Source organism: Hemitrygon akajei, chromosome 13, assembly GCF_048418815.1.
Source record: "Hemitrygon akajei chromosome 13, sHemAka1.3, whole genome shotgun sequence".
NCBI lineage: Eukaryota > Metazoa > Chordata > Chondrichthyes > Myliobatiformes > Dasyatidae > Hemitrygon > Hemitrygon akajei.
In genome coordinates, this window is record NC_133136.1 from 80,215,010 (window position 1) to 80,235,766 (window position 20,757).

A 20,757-nucleotide genomic window follows, 5' to 3' on the forward strand; every position below is an offset into this window, starting at 1 on the left:
GGAACAGTATGAAAGAACATTTAGATGATTTAGAACATATTTCTCATTACATTTGAACTTCCTCAAATAAACTTTGATTCCGTCACAGAGAAGTTATCAGCTCAAAAGCATGTAAGCTGCAGCACTACCAATTTTCCATAACCCAGATTTCTGAGGGAATGAGAAAGCAGGCCATCACCTGCTATTTTTATTTCAAAATTTTAAACCTTCTATGATTTTAGAGGTCACCAGAGTTCAGTAATAACTTTGCTTCTCTGACTTTCGAGTCTGTAGCGCTTATAGTAGGCGGGACGGCTTACAGACTTTCCAAATACTCTTCTTTGGAAGACCACCTCCCGCGATTAGACGTATCACCCAAATATACACCTGTCTGCTGAATCCTGCTTCTGGATTGGGCGTGTTTTCCCCAAATCTGGACATTTATTAAAGAGATAAGTGTGTGAACTGCCTTTAATTTTTATTTAAACATTTGTGAAACCAATTATCCAGATAACGCGTCTGTTAATCCCCTCCCCACGGAGTCCTACACGTTCTGTGTGCATTACATCACGTTAAGGAACAGATGTTTCTTGAAAACTTTGCCCCGTGTTTACAGACACAGCGCCCACCCACTGATGCCTCCTCAGCCCAGCCCGACGGTTGGCACTGAACTATCATTTGACTGAACAGTCCTGGCGTTGCATGCACCGCTCTTCCCTTGCAACTCCGCTCCTTCCATGAGGGGCTTGACCATCCGCGAGAGCAGTCTAGACAGCGTTCGCCTGCAGCCCGCCTTGGGCACGGGGAGCTGCGCTTTCCCCGGGGCTCTGCCAGCCTGGGAACCATGGCGACGGGAGTGAGCTGGGCAGATCACGCTGCCAAATGCAACGGCTCGAAAACAACTCTCGCGCACCCGGTGCTGTACTACGACCACGATATGCATCTGAAAATGAGTAAGAAGATCGCCCAGTTAACCAAGGTAAGAGCCGTGGCTGCAAACGCATTTCAAAATTAGAGAGGTGCAAGCGCGACCTGCAGATTGGAACATGTCCAATTTTAATTGCTGTTACGTTGTTTGCACTTCTAATGTTGAGTAACACCAAAACTCTGGTTTTAAAACAATATCATAAATATATAATATTCAACAAATGTCGAAGAGTTTGATATGAGGTTTCCATTCATCGGGCTAACAGGTTAATTTATTAAATTCGCCTGCAAAGTTTTAGGTGATTAACGTCTGTTTCCCAATAGACCTTTCTGCCACGTTAGCGCAATGAAAGTTAGCTGATTGTTGTCATTATTGGCAAACAAAACCCTCAGATCAAACAACAGAAACTTGGCGATCATCATAAAGAATGCAAATGAAACCCCTCGGGTGCTTTCGATCATGAAGCGTGTATGACCAGGTTTGTGAGGAACATTTCCTCCTTTCAAGTTTTCTCAAAAATAATATAGCTCTTTCCAGAAATTATAAGCATGCCCCTAAAATACTAATCTTTGATGCTCCTAATGCAAGCATATGGTGGAGAAAATACGTTTTTTGTTGTTGCCCGCGATTGTTACAGTCTACATTTCTGAGGAAAATGATAAGCAGGGACGTAGCCCATGCAAGGATTTTCATTTGATTATTTTGGTAAATTCCTTTTTACTTCTTGACCTCAGTATGTCATACCTAGATACATGAACGCTATTTATCTACTTTTATTAAACTGGGAAAAATAAAAATCTGGTTAATTTCATCTCATTAAAAACACAACAACTGAACTTAATATAGAAAGATATTCTTAATATATGAAGTTAATATCACTTTTCAGTTTGTGGTTTTCCTATTTGTGTATTGTGTATTTCATTTTGCATTCAATATGCTTTGGAAAATACTTTCTGCTTTCAGTAACTCTGGTAGGAAGATAGCTGGGATACTTATTGAGTATTCACTGCAAGCTTTGAACTAGATTTAAGAAAAACTTTTATAAAAAATGAAATAACAGTCAAGGCTGTGGCAAATTATATTTTAGTTGCAATAATGCATTTCAGAGGCAGAATATTTTAAACTGCAGCAGGTGGTAATGTTCACTCATGTAATTAATTCTATACACCTGTTTTTTAAATTGGACTTGTTTAATTTTTAGCACTATATGTTGACACGATACTCCAAATTAAAATAGATTGTTGCTAGGTGAAAATAGACTGAAGGGAGCAACATAGAGATCACTTTCGTTGGCAGAGACAGTAAATTTGGAATTACATAAATATTATTCCTACTTCTCCAAATCTTGATGACAAAAACTTTTTAGAAACATTCTAGATGAATATTCTACTTAGTTTTGTGTCTTTATGTGGTAATGGTGATTTCCTGTTAATTTTAAAGATAAATATCTTAATATAGATTTGAATGTTTTTAAATATAGGAAAGATTTACACTTGTCCATATGCACCAGACAATGCCAGTCGTCACCTTCCCAAAAACTGCATGATCATGAGTCAGCACTGGTGTTATTATTGGTTTATTATTGTCACATGTACTAAGATACAGTGAGAAGCTTGTCTTGCATTCCATCAACACAATGCATTGAGCTAAATTTTCAGAATCAGAATGAGGGTCATTATCACTGACTTATATTGTGAAATGTGTTTCTCTGTGACAGCAGTGCAGGGCATAAAAATTATGATGCAAAAACAAAAAGAGTGCAAAAGAGGAACGGGGTGGTAGTTTTCATGGGTCATTGTTCACAAATCTGATTGCAGAGGGAAAGAAACTTGATACAATATTGAGAGCGGATCATCAAGCTCCTTGTCCTCCTCCCCGATGGTAGTAATGAGAAGAGGGCATGTCCCGGACGGTGAGGGTCCTTAGTGATGGACCCTCTTCCCCCGCCTTGACGTATCACCTTTTGAAGATGTTAATGTTGAGGGGGTTGTGCCCGTGATAGGGCTGGCTGAGCTTGCAATCCCCTGCAACCTCTTCCGATCCTGCACATTGGAGCCTCCATGGCGGGTTGGACGTTGGTTTCCATGGTTTACTATTGATCCTCATCATTCACAAGGCTCCTAGACGTAGTATCCCTTTTGATGCAGGCAAAATTCCTGACCACCGCTCACAGCACCGCCAGTCAGCGACGAGGCTTCCCCCTCACATCACAACCGAGTTTCTGCAATGACCAGCAGATTGAAAAGTATGTAAAGACCAAGCATTCGCAGGACACACCACATCAAAAGCGCTCTGCCGATGTCTCCTCGCGTTGTGACGAAACATTTGCAAGTAAATTGCCAAGATCGGAGAGTCAGCAGCAAGACGTCAACCAACAACCCGAGCTACACATTTGCCAAATTATTACCCCATGTAGAGGAAGTCTTATTCTTAAACTCTCCGCAGTTCACAAAAGGATTCTAATTTAGAGAAACACTTTATGTACATATGAGAACTTGATCATAGCTGCTGTCTGCCATTGTTTTGGGCAAATCTCTTTATTTTGGGTAATAATTCCTAATGTTCCGTTAGAGAAGGAATTCTCATTAGCAGTCCCCTGCTCAGAGCCCGCTGACGAAGCCGTGCTCAAGCTGAAGTTGGGACTGTCAGTGAGAAGTCATCAAACAGCGAAGAGGCAGCAATTTCCTGGTCAGATCTCTGGCAGTAACAAATCAGCAGCTGCATCAGGAACTCACTCAATTACTGCCCCTGGGATAAAACATATTTAATAATACATCTGTGAATGGTGCACATGTCTAAGCAAGATCTGCATTGATTTTACATAGATGATAAATTCTCTTGTTTCAGAAATGGCAATTTCAGTCTTGTTTTGATGATGTCAATAAACTTAAAAACAACAACTGTGACGGGTTTAACATTTGGACAAGTTTTTTGTCTGTAAATTTAAAATTCAGTTATTGGATGTATAGATTTCTAAGCTAATCTTCTGAATTAAAATATTAAAGTTGGACTGCAAAAGAACATACTGTACATGGATTGGAAAAGAGCCTGAACTTCATCAGATCTACTCTGCTAATAATTTATGACATAATGACAGAAGAAAAAGTAATGTTTTCCAGAGCAAGTGTGCCATCCAACCTATTATAGATCCCTCCACATTAATTTCCTTTCCTGAATGATGGCTCTGTACATTGTCCTCACAAGCACCGAGAAACCCAATGAAGCAAAATTCCATCCTCTCATACCCAAATTTCAACTCTATCCATAGACAGACTTCAGTTATTTTATGACAAGTAGCTCAGTGGACTAGGGGCATTTTTCATTAATTATTTTAATTTATCCTTACCTTTATAAACTTCAACCCCATTCCCACCTGAACACTAATCTACAACAGCACACATAAAATGCTGAGCCCCTCCTTCAGGACTGGAAAGGAAGGGGGAAGATGTCAGAATAAAAAGGCCGGGGAGAGGGGAAGGAGGATAGCTGGAAGGAGATAGATGAAGCCAGGTGGGTAGGAAAAGTAAAGGGGTAGAGAGAGAAAGGAATCTGATAGAAGAGGAGGGTGGACCATCAGAGAAAGGGAAGTAATTGGCAGATGAGAGGTAGGAGGCCTGATTGGGGAATAGTAAAAGAGGGGAGAAGAAGGGAACTTTTTTTACCAGGCGAGAACAAGATTCCAAATGGTATCTTGCCCCCTAGATGTCAGGGTCCAGGATATCTCAGATCAAGTCCTCAGCATTCTTAAATGGGAGGATCAACATCCTGAAGTCATGGCCCATATAGGTACCAATGACATGGGTAGGACTAGTGATGAGCTTCTGCATAGCAAGTTCAGGGAGTTAGGTTAAAGGGCAGGACCTCCAGGGCTGTGATCTCAGGATTGCTACCCTTGCCATGTGCTAGTGAGACCAAAACTAGTAAGATTATACGGTTTAATATCTGACTAAAGAGTTGGTGTAGGAGGGAGGTCAGAAGATTTTTGGATCAATGGGCTCTCTTCCAGGGAAGGTGGGACCTGTACAGAAGGCACAGATTGCACCTAAACTGGATGGGGTCTAATATCCTAGTGGGAAGGTTGGTAATGCTGCATGCTGGGGTTTAATCTGGAGTTGCAGTGGGGTGGGAACTAGAGTGTCAGAACAGTTAGTGGAGAGGTTGTGGAGGCAGATGTTGGTAAGAACTCAGACAAAGTTAGCAGTCAAAAGGTTGAGCACAGTGCAACTGATGTCCTGAGCTGTGCATGTTTCAATGCAAGAAGTACTGTAGGAAAGGCAGATAATAGTGCTGAATATGAGTTAGTTGGTTTATAAACAGAGGCAACGTGTAGTGAGGAGAGGCTGTTGATAGGGCAACATTGCAGTTATCAGGATGAATTGCAATGTAAAAGGAGGTAAAATCAAAAACAGTGAATACAGGAGGAATACAGAATAAGGTAGATGAAATTGTAGCACAGTTACAGATTGGCAGGTATGATGTTGTAGGCATCACTGAATCATGGCTGAAAGATTATAGCTGGATGCTTAATTGTATTGAAAGGATAGGCAGAGGGGGTGGCATTGTTCTGTTGGTAAAAAATGAAATCAAATCATTCGAAAAAGTATTTTGCATCAGTTTTTACTGTGAAAAACACTAACAGAATGGTGCAGGTTCTAGGGGTCATGAAGTGTGTGAAGTTAACATTACTAGAGAGAAGTTTCTTGGGAAACTGGAAGGTCTGAAGGTAGATAAGTCACCTGGACCAGCTGATGTAAATCCCAAAGCTCTGAAAGAGGTGGCTAAAGAGATCATGGAGGCATTAGTAATGATCTTTCAAGAATCACTAGATTCTGGAATGGTTCTGGAAGCCTGGAAAATGGCAATTGTCACTTCACTCTTCAAAAAGGGAGAGATGCAGAAGCAAGGAAACTATAGGCCAGTTAGTCTGACTTCAGTGGTTGGGAAGATGTTGGAATTGATTACTAAGGATGAGGTCTTAAGGTACCTGAAGGCACATAACAAAATAGGTTGTAGGCAGCATGGTTTACTCAAGGGAAAATCTTGCCTAACAAATCTGTTGGAATTAACAAGCAAGTTAGACAAAGGAGAATTGGTTGTTGTTGTGTACTTGGATTTTCAGAAGGCATTTGACACAGTGCCACACATGAGTCTGTTTAGTAAGCTAAGAGCCCTTGGTATTACAGGAAAGATTCCAGCATGGATAAAACAGAGGCTGATTGGCAGGAGGCAAATAGTGGGAATAAAGAGAGCCTTTTCTGATTGGCTGCTGGTGATTAATGGTGTTCCACAGCGGTTTGTGTTGGGACTGATTCTTTTTACTTTATATATCCAGTGATTTGGTTGATGGAATTAATGGTTTTGTTGCAATGTTTGCAGATGATATGAAGATAGGTGGAGGGGCAGATAATTTTAAGGAAGTAGAGGGGCTATAGAAGGAGTTAGCCAGATTAGGAGAATGGACAAACAAATAGCAGATGGAATACAGTATGGCAGAAGAAATGAAAGGCCTGACTAATTTCTGAATAGAGAGAAAAATACAAAAAACTGAGGTACAAAGGGACACTTGGGAGTCCTTGTGCAGAATTTTCTAAAGGTTAATTTGCATGTTGAATCTGTGGTGAGGAAGGCAAATGTGATGTTAGCATTCATTTCAAGACTAGAATATAAAAGCAAGGATGTAATGTTGTTATCTTATAAAGCATTGGCGAGGCCTTACTGGAATATTGTGAGCAGTTTTGGGCCCCTTATCTTAGAAAGGATGTGCTGAAATTGGAGAGGCTTCAAAGGAGGTTCAGGAAAATGATCCAGGATTGAATGGCTTGTCATATGAAGAGTGTTTGATGCCTCAGGGTGTTTATTCACTAGAATTCAGTAGAATGAGGGGTGACTTCATTGAAACCTGTCGAATGGTGAAAGGCCTTGATAGAGTGATGTGGAGAGGGTTTAAGGCCAGACAACACACACTTAGAATAGAGAGGTGTCCTTATAGAATGGAGAAGAGGAGGGATTTCTTTAGCGAGAGAGTGGTGAATCTCTTTATATATATTTAAGGCAGAGGTTGATAGTTTCTTGATTGGTCAGGGCATGTAGGAATACGGGGAGAAGGTAGGAGCTTGGGGCTGAGAGGAAAATTGGATCAGCTAGGATGAAATGGCAGAGCAGACTCAATGGGCCAAATGGCCTAACTTTCCTCCTCTATCGTATGGTTTTATGGAAGGAGAAATCAAAATTCGTGCAACCACGTTGGAAGTTACCCAGACAGAAAATAAGGTGTTGTTCCTCCACCCTGAAGGTGGCCTCATCATGGCACGAGAGGAGGCCTTGGAATGACTAATTGACTAATCTAATTGTTTTAAAATGTGGAAAGTTTTTGTTAGTTTTGATCTAATCATTTCTGTAGAACCATTATCCTATCATGACTTTGAACTGGCTTATCTTATTTCCATGTGCTTCAGTTTTATGCAAATAAAATAGTTGTTATGCTTACATATCCATTGTTGCTATTCAATGATCTAAGTGATTTCTGTACCCAAGATTATTCTGTGTTTTGAGTAACCATAATCAAAGTGTTTGGAAAATACAGGATTCCTGATAGTTTTGACGGTTGAATTGTCATGTATGTGTACAGACCAGTATAAACTGAATATGTAAATGGTAATTCTGTCAAATTGAGTGGCACACACATTGCTGGTTACTAAGCCAAAGCCTGAATAACGTCCAGATCTTGCAGGACAGATTTCTTTTTTTGTGTGCAGATAATGCAGTCATTGAGTGGCGGGCTAGAGATACGTCTCTACCAAAGGAGGTGTAAGATGCTCCTTTCCTCCGCTACTTGGACGAAGTGTAGCAACTTTTTAGACCCCCCCCCCCCCCAACCCCAATCAATGTTACGTGAAGACATAGGAGCAGGTGGTGGATAGTCATATGAGAAGCTGGTGGATATCACAAGTCCCAGTTATGCGAACAATGACGTCAGGCACACAATTTCTGAAGAGTATTGATGAAGGCTGGCATCACCCAACTTGTAAAGACACTGCCCAGAAGAAGGCAATCGCAAACCACTTCTGTAGAAAAATTTGCCAAGAGCAATCATGGTCAAGACCTTGATCGCTTATGTCATACCAACACGACACATAATGAATGAATGAATGAATGCAGTTGTTAATGAAAAGTCCCATTTATAAGGTGCTTGGTAGTAGTTACAGAGGAGACATCAGGGGTAAGTTTTTTTTTCATGCAGAGAGTGGTGAGTGTGTGGAATGGGCTGCCGGTGACGGTGGTGGAGGTGGATACGATCGGGTCTTTTAAGCGACTCCTGAATAGGTACATGGAGCTCAGAAAAATAGAGGGCTATGGGTAACCCTAGGTAATTTCTAAGGTAAGGACATGTTCGGCACAACTTTGTGGGCTGAAGGGTCTGTATTGTGCTGTAGGTTTTCTATGTTTCTATAACCACATGAAGGAGGAAATATCATTAATGAAGCAGGTGATCATGGTTGGGCTTATGATACTGCTTGGGGGAGCTCCTATACAGAGGCTGAGATCACATCTAATTTCATTCAGACACATTGCAAGTGTCTCTCTTGTTATTGATGTTACTTTTATGAAGGCTTCTTGATGACATTCTCAACTTTCTTGATGTACAATGTCTAGAACCAGGACGTGACCACTTCCATCATTTTCAGAAATGAGTGACAGGCTGTCTACATCCATATCTTATTTTTTATCGTTTGTTATATACAAAACATGCCAAGGTAACTTTACAAATTTTTATGTAAATGCTGTAGCTTGGGTTGAATCTCAGCAATGAGTTCTGGAGCATATAATTTCCTCTCCTGTCCTTGTTTAGTGCTTTTGACACACAGTCCTTCCAGGTGAGGCAACACTTCACCTGCAAACCTGCTGGGGTTGTCTATTGTGCCCAGTGCTCCTGTTGTAGCCTCCTCTGCATCGGTGAGACCCACTGAAAATTCAGGTTGCTTTGTTGAGCACCTCTGCGCCATCCACCACAAGCAGAACTTCCGAGTGGGCAAACATTTTAATTCTGCTTTCCATTCCCATTCCAACATGTCAGACCACGGCCTCCTTGTGCCAAAATGAGACCACCCTCAAGGTGGAGGATAAACCTGTGTAGTGTCTCTTATCAGATTCCTTCTTCTCCAGCCCTTTATCTTTCCCATCACCTTCCAGCTAGCCTCTTCCCCCCCCCCCCCCAACTTTTTATTCTGGCATCTTCCCCCTACCTTCTCAGTCCTAAAGAAGGGTCTTGGGCTAAAACGTCCACTGCTTATTCATTTTGTTAGATGTTGCCTGATCTGCTGAGTTCCTCCAGCATTTTGTGCGTATTGCTTTGAATCAAATAATTAGTTTGAGTTCAGTGATACGGAGATCTCAGAGTAAACTACGGTGGATTTTATCCACTGGGCTCTTCTGACAGTCACAGACCCTCCTCCCCTTCCACCCATTTGTTGCTTAATTGCCCACCATTCATGATTGGATGCAGGAAGACGTGCAAAGCTTTAACTCATTGTCTATGGGATTGCTTAGTTCTGTACATGCCATCCTGCTTCCATGCTTTGTCAAGTAGACTTTTGCTATGGCTTCATTAAGTTGCCAGAGTCGTTCCTTCATCATTGAAGAGGCTTGTGTAGAGTGAAGGATGTGTTGTGCCGTGAACTCGAGGTAGAATCAAATTCTGTTCCATTGACAAACCATAGCACTGATGGATGTATCGTTAAAACTTGTCACGTCGCACCGAGTTTACAACAAATATAAAAATCATCTTAAGAGCCATTATCTTCAGAAGGACAATGCTATAGTTACTCCTACCAAATGCCATAATTGACATACAGGTTGATGAAGACCAAAGGAGCAGCTTTTTCGATTTGACTAGCAGTAAACAGCGACTAACACACATGATTTAATAATACACAATCAGTTCATAAGGCTACATAAAAAGTGCATGCATATGCCAACCATGCAAAATCTTGTTCCACTTTAAATAGCCCTTTTGTTATATCACTACATTGCTAGTGTACAGTCAGCAGAGCATAAACAAAATATGAACTCATCAAATTATAATATTCAAAAAGTTTAATTTACTTACTACATTCTAATCATACTGCCTGTAAAACAGAAATAAATTGAATGAAATTGGAATGAAGTCCAGTTAATATCAGAAGCAATTTAATCTGTGTTAATTACTCTACATCCTAGTTTATTGCCTTCTTGACCTCTGCCAACTGTTAAGTCATCGTAGGGGTCCACTTACCATAAATCACCTAATAAGCAACAGAGCCTGTAATGAAAGCTGTAGACAGAATGCCAGTTTTGATTGTTTTGCTCATTATGAGCTATTAGATATAATGTGTAAGTAATTAAGTTTTAATTTTAAGATATACGATCAGTATCTCTCTAGTAAGATAATTGGATATATGATGATAAAGAACAGTGAGAAATAATGTAAGGAAACAGTTGCAGTTTTTGGTATATAATTATAGTCTCCAAGTTACTGTAAAAATGGCAAAGGAATGTTGGGTAAAAACTGGTTGTTTTTAAAATGCAAAGACATGAAGCTTCAGGCTTTTAAGCTATCAACAGGATAAGAGATCTTTAAATGACACACCAGCCCAGAAAAGCAGGAGCTCCATTGTTCACAGGGTGTAAAAGATGTAAATTCCTTCTCCTACCATAAAGTAATTATGTGTGAAAGGAATAGGACCTTAAGCTGAATCTGGAATATGTTATCTCAATACAGAATAAAGAATTAAAGAATTACAGAAAAAAAGACTGGAAAAAGACATTGGGCAAATGTGCTTATACATTCTTAGGAAATTCAAAAGGGTCTGTAAGATGCAAGTGTTTTATGAAAGTAGTTAAATGCAAAGGAAGCTGGTGCTAAAAGCAAAGAAAATAGATAACAACTTACCATTTGACTAAGTAGGAATTTTAAAACTTTATATGAATATTTTATAGTCTGTATCTCTACAATTAAAAGACAGAAAATTGATTAAAATAAGGCAAAGTGCCAAAGAACCTAGCGTTAAGGGTAAAAGATTTTCAGTTTAAATTTGTGTCTGTAGTGTATAGTACAGGATTTCTACTGAAGAATTCTAACAGTCAAGACCAACAGTACACAGTCGCCAGTCATTGGTTTTGATGTGGTCCAGTAACATGGTACTTACCTGGCTGTTTTGCTGCTTAAGAACATCGGACATAGAAAGTATAGCACAGTACCATTACTTCAGCCCACAATGTTGTGGCGACCTCTTAGCTTACTGTTAAGATTAATCTAACTCTTCCATCCTACAGAGTCCCCAAACAAGTGCTGGACAATGAAACTCTAAAGTACTCTGTGCCTTTCTCAATCATTAGTTCAGCTGTCTGGATTGCTGGTTTAGTAACATAATTACTGTGCTCCTATAGTGCACTAAGGGTTAAAGCAGTCAATTGGCATTTTATTATCAGTTACTCCATATTAAATGGTTACTTACGCTGTTAACTGCTAAGTTTTAACTTTCCATATTTAGTTTTATTTGAGTTCAATATGCAAGTAAAGCATCTTACAATATTGTATTGTAAGTAATGTATAACAAAGGAGGTTGCAAAGCAACTTCCAACAATTCATGTTTCTTCAGTACATGAATCTGGAAAGTTAACATGTATGATAACATGAACATTATTCACTCAGCAAGATAGCATTAACAAATTCTGAGTTATTCGACACAGCTCTCTTCAGGTATTTAACTTGGTGAAACTTTCTGGCTAATCCAGTTCTGCAAACACTGTATTTTGAGAATGCATTGTCTTTGCCATCTTACTTCAATCAGTTTGTATCACTTACAGATGTTTTTTGTTAAAGAATATTCAATTTAACCTGCTAAATAGAAACCATCAATATTAACTGTTTTAACGTTATTCTTAGAGGAAAAGATATTGCCATCTTTTTTGTTGACAGTGGTATAGAATCCACTTAATCACTTTACCAAAGGAAAATAATAATACCTTTTTAGCATTTTCTTTTTCCTGTGAATTTATCAGGACAGATACATTCCAACCCAGTAAACCACCCACTGCATGAAATATCATCTTCCAACTCCTGAACAACATAGGCATTGATTTCACAACCAACCCACAGTGCTACACAGATTAACCCACAGGCCAGATCTGCTGTAGTGGAAGATACTCAAGTTGCCCGAGTTATTTCAGCTTTACTAGGCAGAACCTTGGGGATTTCACTCCCTTCACCATACAAGAAAGTACTTGTTACACCTACCTCGTACTACTGATCTTCCCAAAGAAAGCATTGTCCTGTTTCAGTTTTCCCCTAACCACTTTCATCTCTATGTTTGCTTCCTGTTACCTGCCATCCCCTTTCTTCATTCTCTGCTCTTCCAGGTGTATCTAATCCCATCATATTTCCCCCAAGTCTCTAACAATGCTCGATCTGAATGAAGTACTTGATTTTGACATTCTGTGTGCCACAATGAGACAACACAGTTTACGGTGCATTTTAAGAAACTTAGAATGATGTAGAATACAAGAAAGCCATTCTGTCCAAAATGTCTGTGACAGTTCTTTGATATCTAGTTAGTCTCATTCTTCGTCTTATGTATAATTAAATATTTCTCTTTGAAAGTTGTTCTTGGATTAAGCTCATAATCTCAGCAAAACCACAGAACTCCCTTGCACTGAAACTAAATAATATTTGTTCTTGTGATGTTAGTAAGCATTAATTTCCATTCTGATATGTGTAGGGGTGTGTGCAGTTATCACCTTTTATACACTAATGATAGATCTTGATTACAATTTGAATTTTATTATTGTTTATAGAAACACTGTTATATTTTGTAATGTTACTTGACACCAGCATTTCTGAATATAAAATTTGCTGTCAGATGACAGCATTTCTAATTGATTCAATCATGAGTTTGAAGAATATCTGTGGTGGTTTTTTTTTAGAAAGGTTCCAATCCACAAATAGGAAAACACTGAGTCTCATATTTACACTCCCAGCCCAGTGAAGTCATAAATCATTTTCCAGCATTGCTTCAGTTTTCTTGGCATCATTGCAACTGATAACTTCAGCCATTTATTGCCAAGGTTTACACACAGCTGCTTTGAGAGGATGCCTTCCACAATGGATGTTCGATTTGTACATTTATTAGAACAGTTTAATGGAATTATCATAAAAACTAACAGCTGTGGATGATGGCCCCTCCTTGATTGCAAAGAAATTAATCTTTTTTTAAAGATTTTGAATCCTGCCTGCCAGTGTTGTTTAGCACACTCATTTAAAAATGGTTTGGCAAAAATAACTGAGGAAACAAACTCTGTAGTTTCTTTGGTGTTACTGAAAACGCTATCATACATACTTGTGAGAGGAGGCAACAGAATGTCCTCTATTAAATAAAACAATTCACCAAGCAAATAGCATCATCTGGAACAACAATCTCTCAAGATCATTCCTCAGTGTACACTCATGTATCAAAGGTAATATGTAAGAGAAAATCTAAATCTAAAAGCTACAGATGCTGGAAGTTTGAAATAAAGCAAAGATCTTTGATTGGAAACATTAACACTGTTTCATTTCCCTCTGTGATGCTGCCTGACCTGATATGTTTCCTTCTGCAGCTTTTTCTGTTTTCCATTTTTATCACACTGCTTAATATTCAGCTTCCTTCTTACAAAGAATATAGATATGAAATCCTCTACATGCACTAAATTTACCCTACTTTAAATATTAAATTACATTTACTGATTATTGCACAGTTTTAAATTTAACCACAAATTTACTCATTCTCTTATTCTGTTCATACACAATGCTTTTTACTTAGCATTTCTGTAATTACAATATTAACATAATCATTACCATAAATCTGAACACACTATACAGTACACAGGTTTCATAAACACTAACATAAACATGTAATAACTGATTAATAGCCACAACAAATACAGTTTGCTATGGTGTTTGGCACACTGCAGAATATCATCAGTTCAATGGTATTAATCTTTGTGTTTGCCATTATTAACCTTCTCTGCCTTCCTCCTCTGTTCAATACTGTCTTGTGTCCTGACTTCCCTCATCTCTCCCTAACCCATGCGTTTCTCTTTTCCCAGTTCACCTTTTTAGCCTCTGCTCTGGATCCACCCATGGGTTTTCTTTTTGAGCCTGTATCCTGGTGTCTGTGCCCATTTCTCCCAGAAGGAGGAAAATGGCCATTCAAGATCATGTTGGCTCACGAAGCAATCCCACTACCTTATTAATTGCCCCTGTCATTCTCATTCTACAACTCTTGTATTCAGTAGAGGGGATCAATCCAGCAACTCATGTCATTGGGATTTGGGAGGAAACTGGAACATGTGGAGGAAACTCACGTAGTCACAGGAGAACATACAGACTCTGCACTGACAGTACTAGAGGTTAGGATGAACCTGGATCACGGAAGCTGTGATTCAGAGGCTCTACTAGGTGTGCCACAGTGCTGCTCTGCCAAGGAACATCCCACCCATAATCCAGCTGTATTGGAGCTGAAGCACATGTGAGGACATGTGACTGACTGGTTGCACTAGACCTTGATCTTCTGTTGCTTAGATCAGGAATGAAACTGCTCAGATTTGTTTCCTGTTGCTTCTTTTGTGGTCTAGAGGGCTTAGGTCTGAAGCAATGGAGTGTTTGTGGTAGGTGAATCAAATGATGGGTATCATGGTTTTTGAACTTCCTTTGTCTTGTTTGCAGCAACTATCATCACACTACTGCTTCAGAGTGTTGACTTGCTTTCAGTCCTGAGGCCATGGTACTGTCTTAGCACTATTCCCATGGAGTCCACATCTGTGTAGGACCAATCTGATCCATGATCAGCTTCTCGACTCTATTCTGCCAGCTGATGCTGTTAATGGTCTCTTGCGAACCTTTCCTTCTCTTTTGTGCTCTCCATTCTGTCGTCATCATTGTACCCACATTGGGAATCCATGGCACTCCTGAAAAACTGAGGCTGAGTGGAGCTGGCAAAATGGACAGTGTAGATTGTGCATGTTGTGTGCCAGGTCAGGCTAATGGATCCAGGTGCCCTACATCCACCATTTTCTCAAATAGTGAAACAGGTCTACAGTGTTTGCCATCTCCCTGGTCGTAAACTCATCTTTGAAGCATCTGGACAGTAAAGACATCAACATTAGACTACTGTTTATTGGCTACACTCCACCTTCAAACTATAATTCAAACCAAACTCAACACCAGGCTCCATGTCCCTTTGCAATTGCATCCTTATCTTAACCACAGACCACAATCAGTAAGGCAGCATCTCCTCCACCTTGTTTATTTTCCACAAAGCTGCGTCATCAGTCCCCTTCTCTACTCTCTATGGTCTCCAGATTCAGCTCTTACAAGTTTGCAGTTGATGCCACTGGGGTGAGCCGTATCTGACATAATGATGAATCAGAGTACAGGAAGCAGATAGAGAGCTTAGAGACATGGTAACAACCTTTCCCTCAGGGGATGGTGCATGTGATCTTGTTCATATCAGAGGTGCTGAGGTCAAGAGGGCTGAGAGTTTCAAGTTCCTAGGATTGAACAATCTGTCCTGATTCAATCACACAGGTGACATGCCAGGGAAGTTCACCAAGACCTATACTTCCTCAGAAGATTAGAGAAACTTGGCATATCCCCATCAACTCTCACCCATTTTTATTGATGCCATAGAAACCCTCGTATCTGGATGCATCATGCTTGACGTAGAACTGCTCTGCCTGTGATTCTGGTCGTAGCTCCGTACGTAACCAGAGCCCACACCCAGCCTGGACATCCTTCTCACATCTCCCATTGAGCAGAAGCTACAAAAGCCTGAAAGCACATACTTCCAGACTCAAGGACTCCTGTCCCGCTGTAATAAGACTACTGGATGGTTTCTTAGTATGATGCAGTAAGATGGACTGTTGGTCTCACGATCTACCTCATATGATGTTGCACTTTATTGTCTACCAGCACTGCACTTTCTCTGTAGCTGTTACACTTTATTCTGTTATTTTGCATTGTGCTGCTTTGAGGCACTGTGTAATAATTGATCTGTATGAAAAGTATGCAAGACGTATTTTTCACTGTATCTTGGTGGTGGCTGTCCATCATGTCCGACGATGACAGGAAACCAGTGTGTGAGAGTTTTTAACATGCAAAAGCTGTTGCACTCTCTCGACATCAGAAGGCCGGGTTCAGTGGCATGAACAAATATCACAAACTCGGTACATGTGACAATAATAAACCGATTCCAGTTCCAATATCACCACACTGATGTGTTCCCAAATTACACTGATGGCATCATTTGGCTATCAGAAATCCAGCTTAATCTTAATCTTGGACCATTACATGCTCTGTGTACTGTGAGTCACTGATGAAAACGAACCAGCTGCTCCTCCCAGATCCTGTATAACTATGCTGGTATTTGAGTGATAAACCAATGGGAAGCTTCTGTTGTCATTCTCTTCACAACTGGATAATTACTTTTGCAGCACCACAGTTTATGCAAGATGAATCTTCAGAACGTGCCAAGTAAATGCATATCCAAGGGCCTTGAACTATATGCATTTCATTGTGTGTAATATCGATCTATATTTTTTAAAAAATTGCGTTTAGTGATCAGGAGCAGAGTTCACGTATTCAAAGTGAAAGTCAAGTATGTACAGTATACAACCCTAAGATTTGTTCTCCTGCAGAAACAAAGAAATATCATGGAACCTGTTCAAAGAAAACAACGAAGTGCAAAAGAAGAACAAATGAAGCAAACGGCAAAAAGCGAGTGAATAACACACAGAATATTAAATATCAAACCGCAGAGTCCTCAAAACGGTGTAGGAATGTTCAGCTCAGTTCAGCTGAGAGCTGTGTCATTTGTTGACTGCAGGCTGCAGAGTCAATCTACAATGAAATGCCCCAATCGAATCGTGCAAGATAGCAAATAAAAAGTAACCAGAATCCAGAAACACATGTAACATGAACTGCAGAGTCCTCCAAAAACGAGTCCACAGTCACAAGCCATGCTGATCAAACCTTGCAGTGTGGGACCCAAAACTCCTACTCCTTCCTCCAGCAACAGCGAGCGAGAGGGAGCGAGAGACCTGTCAAACAGAGGCAGAAGATGCTGAATACCCGCTCACCTTCTGCTCTTGTCCTCGTGAATTTCAGTCTTGCTCGAGCTTTAATTGGCAAGAGGTGATGGAGCTGATCATAGATTCGTGCTATAACTTGGGGTCATACACTCTGCTCTCAACCACGCTGAATTCTCCCAGAGACAGCAAAAGCATCAGATAATGTAGTTGGCCCAAACTCACATCATCAGAATGTAAATTACAGGCTCCAATCACACAGTTTTGTAGTAGAAGTAGTTTGGTGAACTGTCCGCAGGATGGTACCATTTGATGAGTTGTTCTGCTGGTGCCATCTCAGAAATATAACATAACCTGATACGGTACTTCCATATTTATGTTCTGTGTTCATTCATCTGTCATGCTGAAAGGTTGCTAGTAATCTGTAGTGGCAGCAACTGATGTTCAGCACCCATTTTAACATCAGTTGTTGTGCATATTAGAGGCCTATAAATTGTGCAGCTCTCACTGGAGGTGAGGCCTCCTTTAGCATTAAAGGGAAACCCAACCTTAATTGGGTCTACTACAGGAAAGACCAGGGCTTTCATCTTTTGACAGAAAAGTTCTCTGATTTTCATCTATTACTGCTGGGTTATTTCTCACAATATCCCAGGAGGATAAAGAAATTTGATATGCCCCTGTCGACACTTGCCAATTTTTATTGATGTGCCGTAGAAAGCACTCTGTCTGGAAGCGTAGCAGTCTGGCATGGCAGCTGCTCTGCACAAGACCGCAAGAAACTTCTGAGAGTTGTGAGCACAGTTCAGTGTATAACAGGAGTCAGCCTCCCCTCCATGAGCTCTGTGTATACTTCTCATTACGTCTGTAAAGCAACCAGTATTTTCAAAGACCCACCCGACTCCAGGCATTCTTTCTTCTCCCCTCTCCCATCAGCCACAAGTTCCAAAAGCATGAAAGCACGTACCACCAGGCCCAAGGACAGCTTCTATCCCAGTGTTATCATACTCTTGTATGATAAGATGGACTCTGGGCCTCACAATCTATCTTGTTGTGATCTTGCACTTTATCATTTCCCTGCACTGCACTTTCAGTAGCTTTTATACTTGATTCTGCATTGTTACTGTTTTAACTTATTCTACCTCAATACTCTATGAATTAATTTATCTGTATGAACAGCATGCAAAACAAGCTTTTACTGTATATTGGTGCATGTGAACAGAATAAATCAATACTAATACTGTTACCTGCTGCTCCCTAGCACCACTGACCACCACATTATTATGACTTTTTCAGATGCAACACAAATTGAACCTATTTTAGTTCTTTGTCTTGAGATAAAGTGGAAAAGTAGTAGCTAACTATTTTATATAATATATTGATCATTTTAAACTTGGGCAAGGTCATTGATGCCATTTTTCTCTGTTTCTATGGTTTCCAGTTTATTCACTTTTCTAAGATGTAAGGAGCTGTCATTTCTGTTCCCGCCTGTATTTCAGGCTGTTTCTTTGATGTGGCATCTTTTCATGGAAGGACATAATTAGGCTTTACTTGTTAAAGAAGGACATAATGGAAAACAAAAGTAAGTATTTAGTCCGCACTGGCAATAGGAAGTAATCCTGCCTCATGCAGTTCAATTATTGGTGATTTTATGTGCATTCTTAAATTTGTAAGATGCATTTCAAATGCATGCACTACTGAAGTATGGATCTGTACAGGGAGCAATGGAAGTGTTGTAAGGCTATGTGAAAATTTGGCATTTATGAATAGAGTAAATGAAGCAAGACAATAAGTACTACTTTGTACAAAGCAGTCTTGGACCATCTGATAAATGGTACTGGTTACTAACCTTAATTTAACACATTTTTATTGCCTTCATTTCTGTTCCTAGGACCAATACCTGTAGTATTTGAGGTAAAATTTATCCTTGGTAGCTTGTGCTAAATATGCATTGTATACAGGAGCTGGGCATTCTTATTCCCACTTCTAATACTGCTCGTCTACGAATCCAATTTGTTCCTCCAATGAAATGACATTTTGAAAGCAGGGTAAATATATTTCCTCTACCTTATTGCATGTTGAAATTGTGAATTAGATGCTTTAAAAATGTTTCCTGAAATGCTTCAAACCTGTCTGAGCTCCTATATGTGTCTGCTGCTTTATTTAGCACAACCTGACATTTAGACAGTAAACTACAAAGTTTTGCTCTGAGGTATTGACAAATTTTATGTGAATCCATTTACAGTCATATTGTTATGTGATTCTAGCTCTGTCCTCACACTCAGTGGCAAAACCTGAAACTCGCCTAGTTAGATGAAATTAAAATGAGTTGTTTATCAGTCTTTGTTTATGTCTAGTTTTTCATAAAGTTATTGTATTACTTTATTTTCATGTAACTGCCTACAAGAAATTGTTTCTCAAGACAGTGTATGGTAAAATATACATACTTTGATAATCCATTTTACTTTTACTTTTCTGCCCTTTATGAAGCCAATCATGAAACGTGTATTAAAAATGTAAGAACATAAGCAGCAGGAGCTTGCTCAGTGATTCAGTAGGATAATGGCTGATCCCTTGCTGGCCTCAACCTCACACCTTGTTCCTTGGCTCCCTTGTATATTTTCAACAACTGCAGCTCCATAGCTTTCTATGGTAAAGAACTCCAAACATTTACCACGTCCTGAGAGAGAAATTCCTTCTCATCTCCATCTTAAGTGGCCAACAACATTTTCAATAACTGTGCCTCCTTACTCTAAGTGCTCCCACTAGGGGAAACAACCTCTCAATCCTTTCTGAATATCCTTTGTTGCATTGAGACCACCTAAACACCATTCAGTGATGGCTCTACCTGCTCATTCTTTTTTCATGTGTCAGCCCTCTCACCCAAGAAATCAATCTGATGAACCTTCTCTGCACTATGAAGTACCGGTATGTAATTCCTTCAATGTGGATCACTCCCTCCCCCAGTGTAGAGTGTCCTCCTGCTTCAAAACATCCACTGTTGTCCTTGTACCTAAAAAGACCAAGGCAACAAGGCTGAATAACTGGCTTCCTGTCGCACACACCTCAATAATAAGCAAATGCTTTGAGAGGCTGGTCAAGGACTATAGCTGCAGCTTGCTACCACCCAAACTGGACCCCCTACAATTTGCCTTCCGACACAACCAGTCGACAGATGACCCAATACCCACAGCTCTACAAACCGTGAGAATGCTGTTCTTGGACTACAGTTCAGCATTCAACACCAGAATTCCCTCCGGACTCGACAAGAAGCTCAGAGACCTCGGCCTTCACCTTGCCTTGTACAGCTGGATCCTGGACTTCCTGTCAGATCGCCAGCAGGTGGTAAGAGTGGGCTCCCTCACCTCTGTCCCTCTGACCCTCAACACAGGTGCCCCTCAAGGCTATGTACTAAGCGCCCTCCTTTACTCTCTCTATACCCATGATTGTGCCACCACCCACAGCTTCAATCTGCTATTTAAATTTGCTGACAACACTACATTGATTGACCTAATCTCAAATAATAATGAGGTAGCCCACAGAGAAGAACATAGAACATAGAATAGTACAGCACATTACAGGCCCTTCGGCCCACAATGTTGTGCCGACCATCAAACCCTGTCTCACGTATAACCCCCCACCTTAAATTCCTCCATATACCTGTCTAGTAGTCTCTTAAATTTCATTAGTGTATCTGCCTCCACCACTGACTCAGGCAGTGCATTCCACGCACCAACCACTCTCTGAGTAAA

The 20,757-nt window shown here is 40.2% G+C and overlaps 1 protein-coding gene across 2 annotated transcripts in view; it reads left to right on the forward strand.

The window, feature by feature from the left end:
* The first annotated feature begins 672 nt into the window (after window positions 1-672).
* Window positions 673-20,757, forward strand: part of LOC140737996 (protein FAM184B-like) — a 208,738-nt gene continuing 188,653 nt past the window's right edge. Inside the window, exon 1 of one of the 2 annotated variants that reach the window (XM_073064943.1) lies at window positions 673-958. In XM_073064943.1, the coding sequence (XP_072921044.1) occupies window positions 824-958 (135 nt within the window). In that variant the 5' untranslated portion in view covers window positions 673-823. The remainder of the gene's footprint in view (window positions 959-20,757) is intronic. The other variant, XM_073064941.1, reaches the window with a different exon arrangement.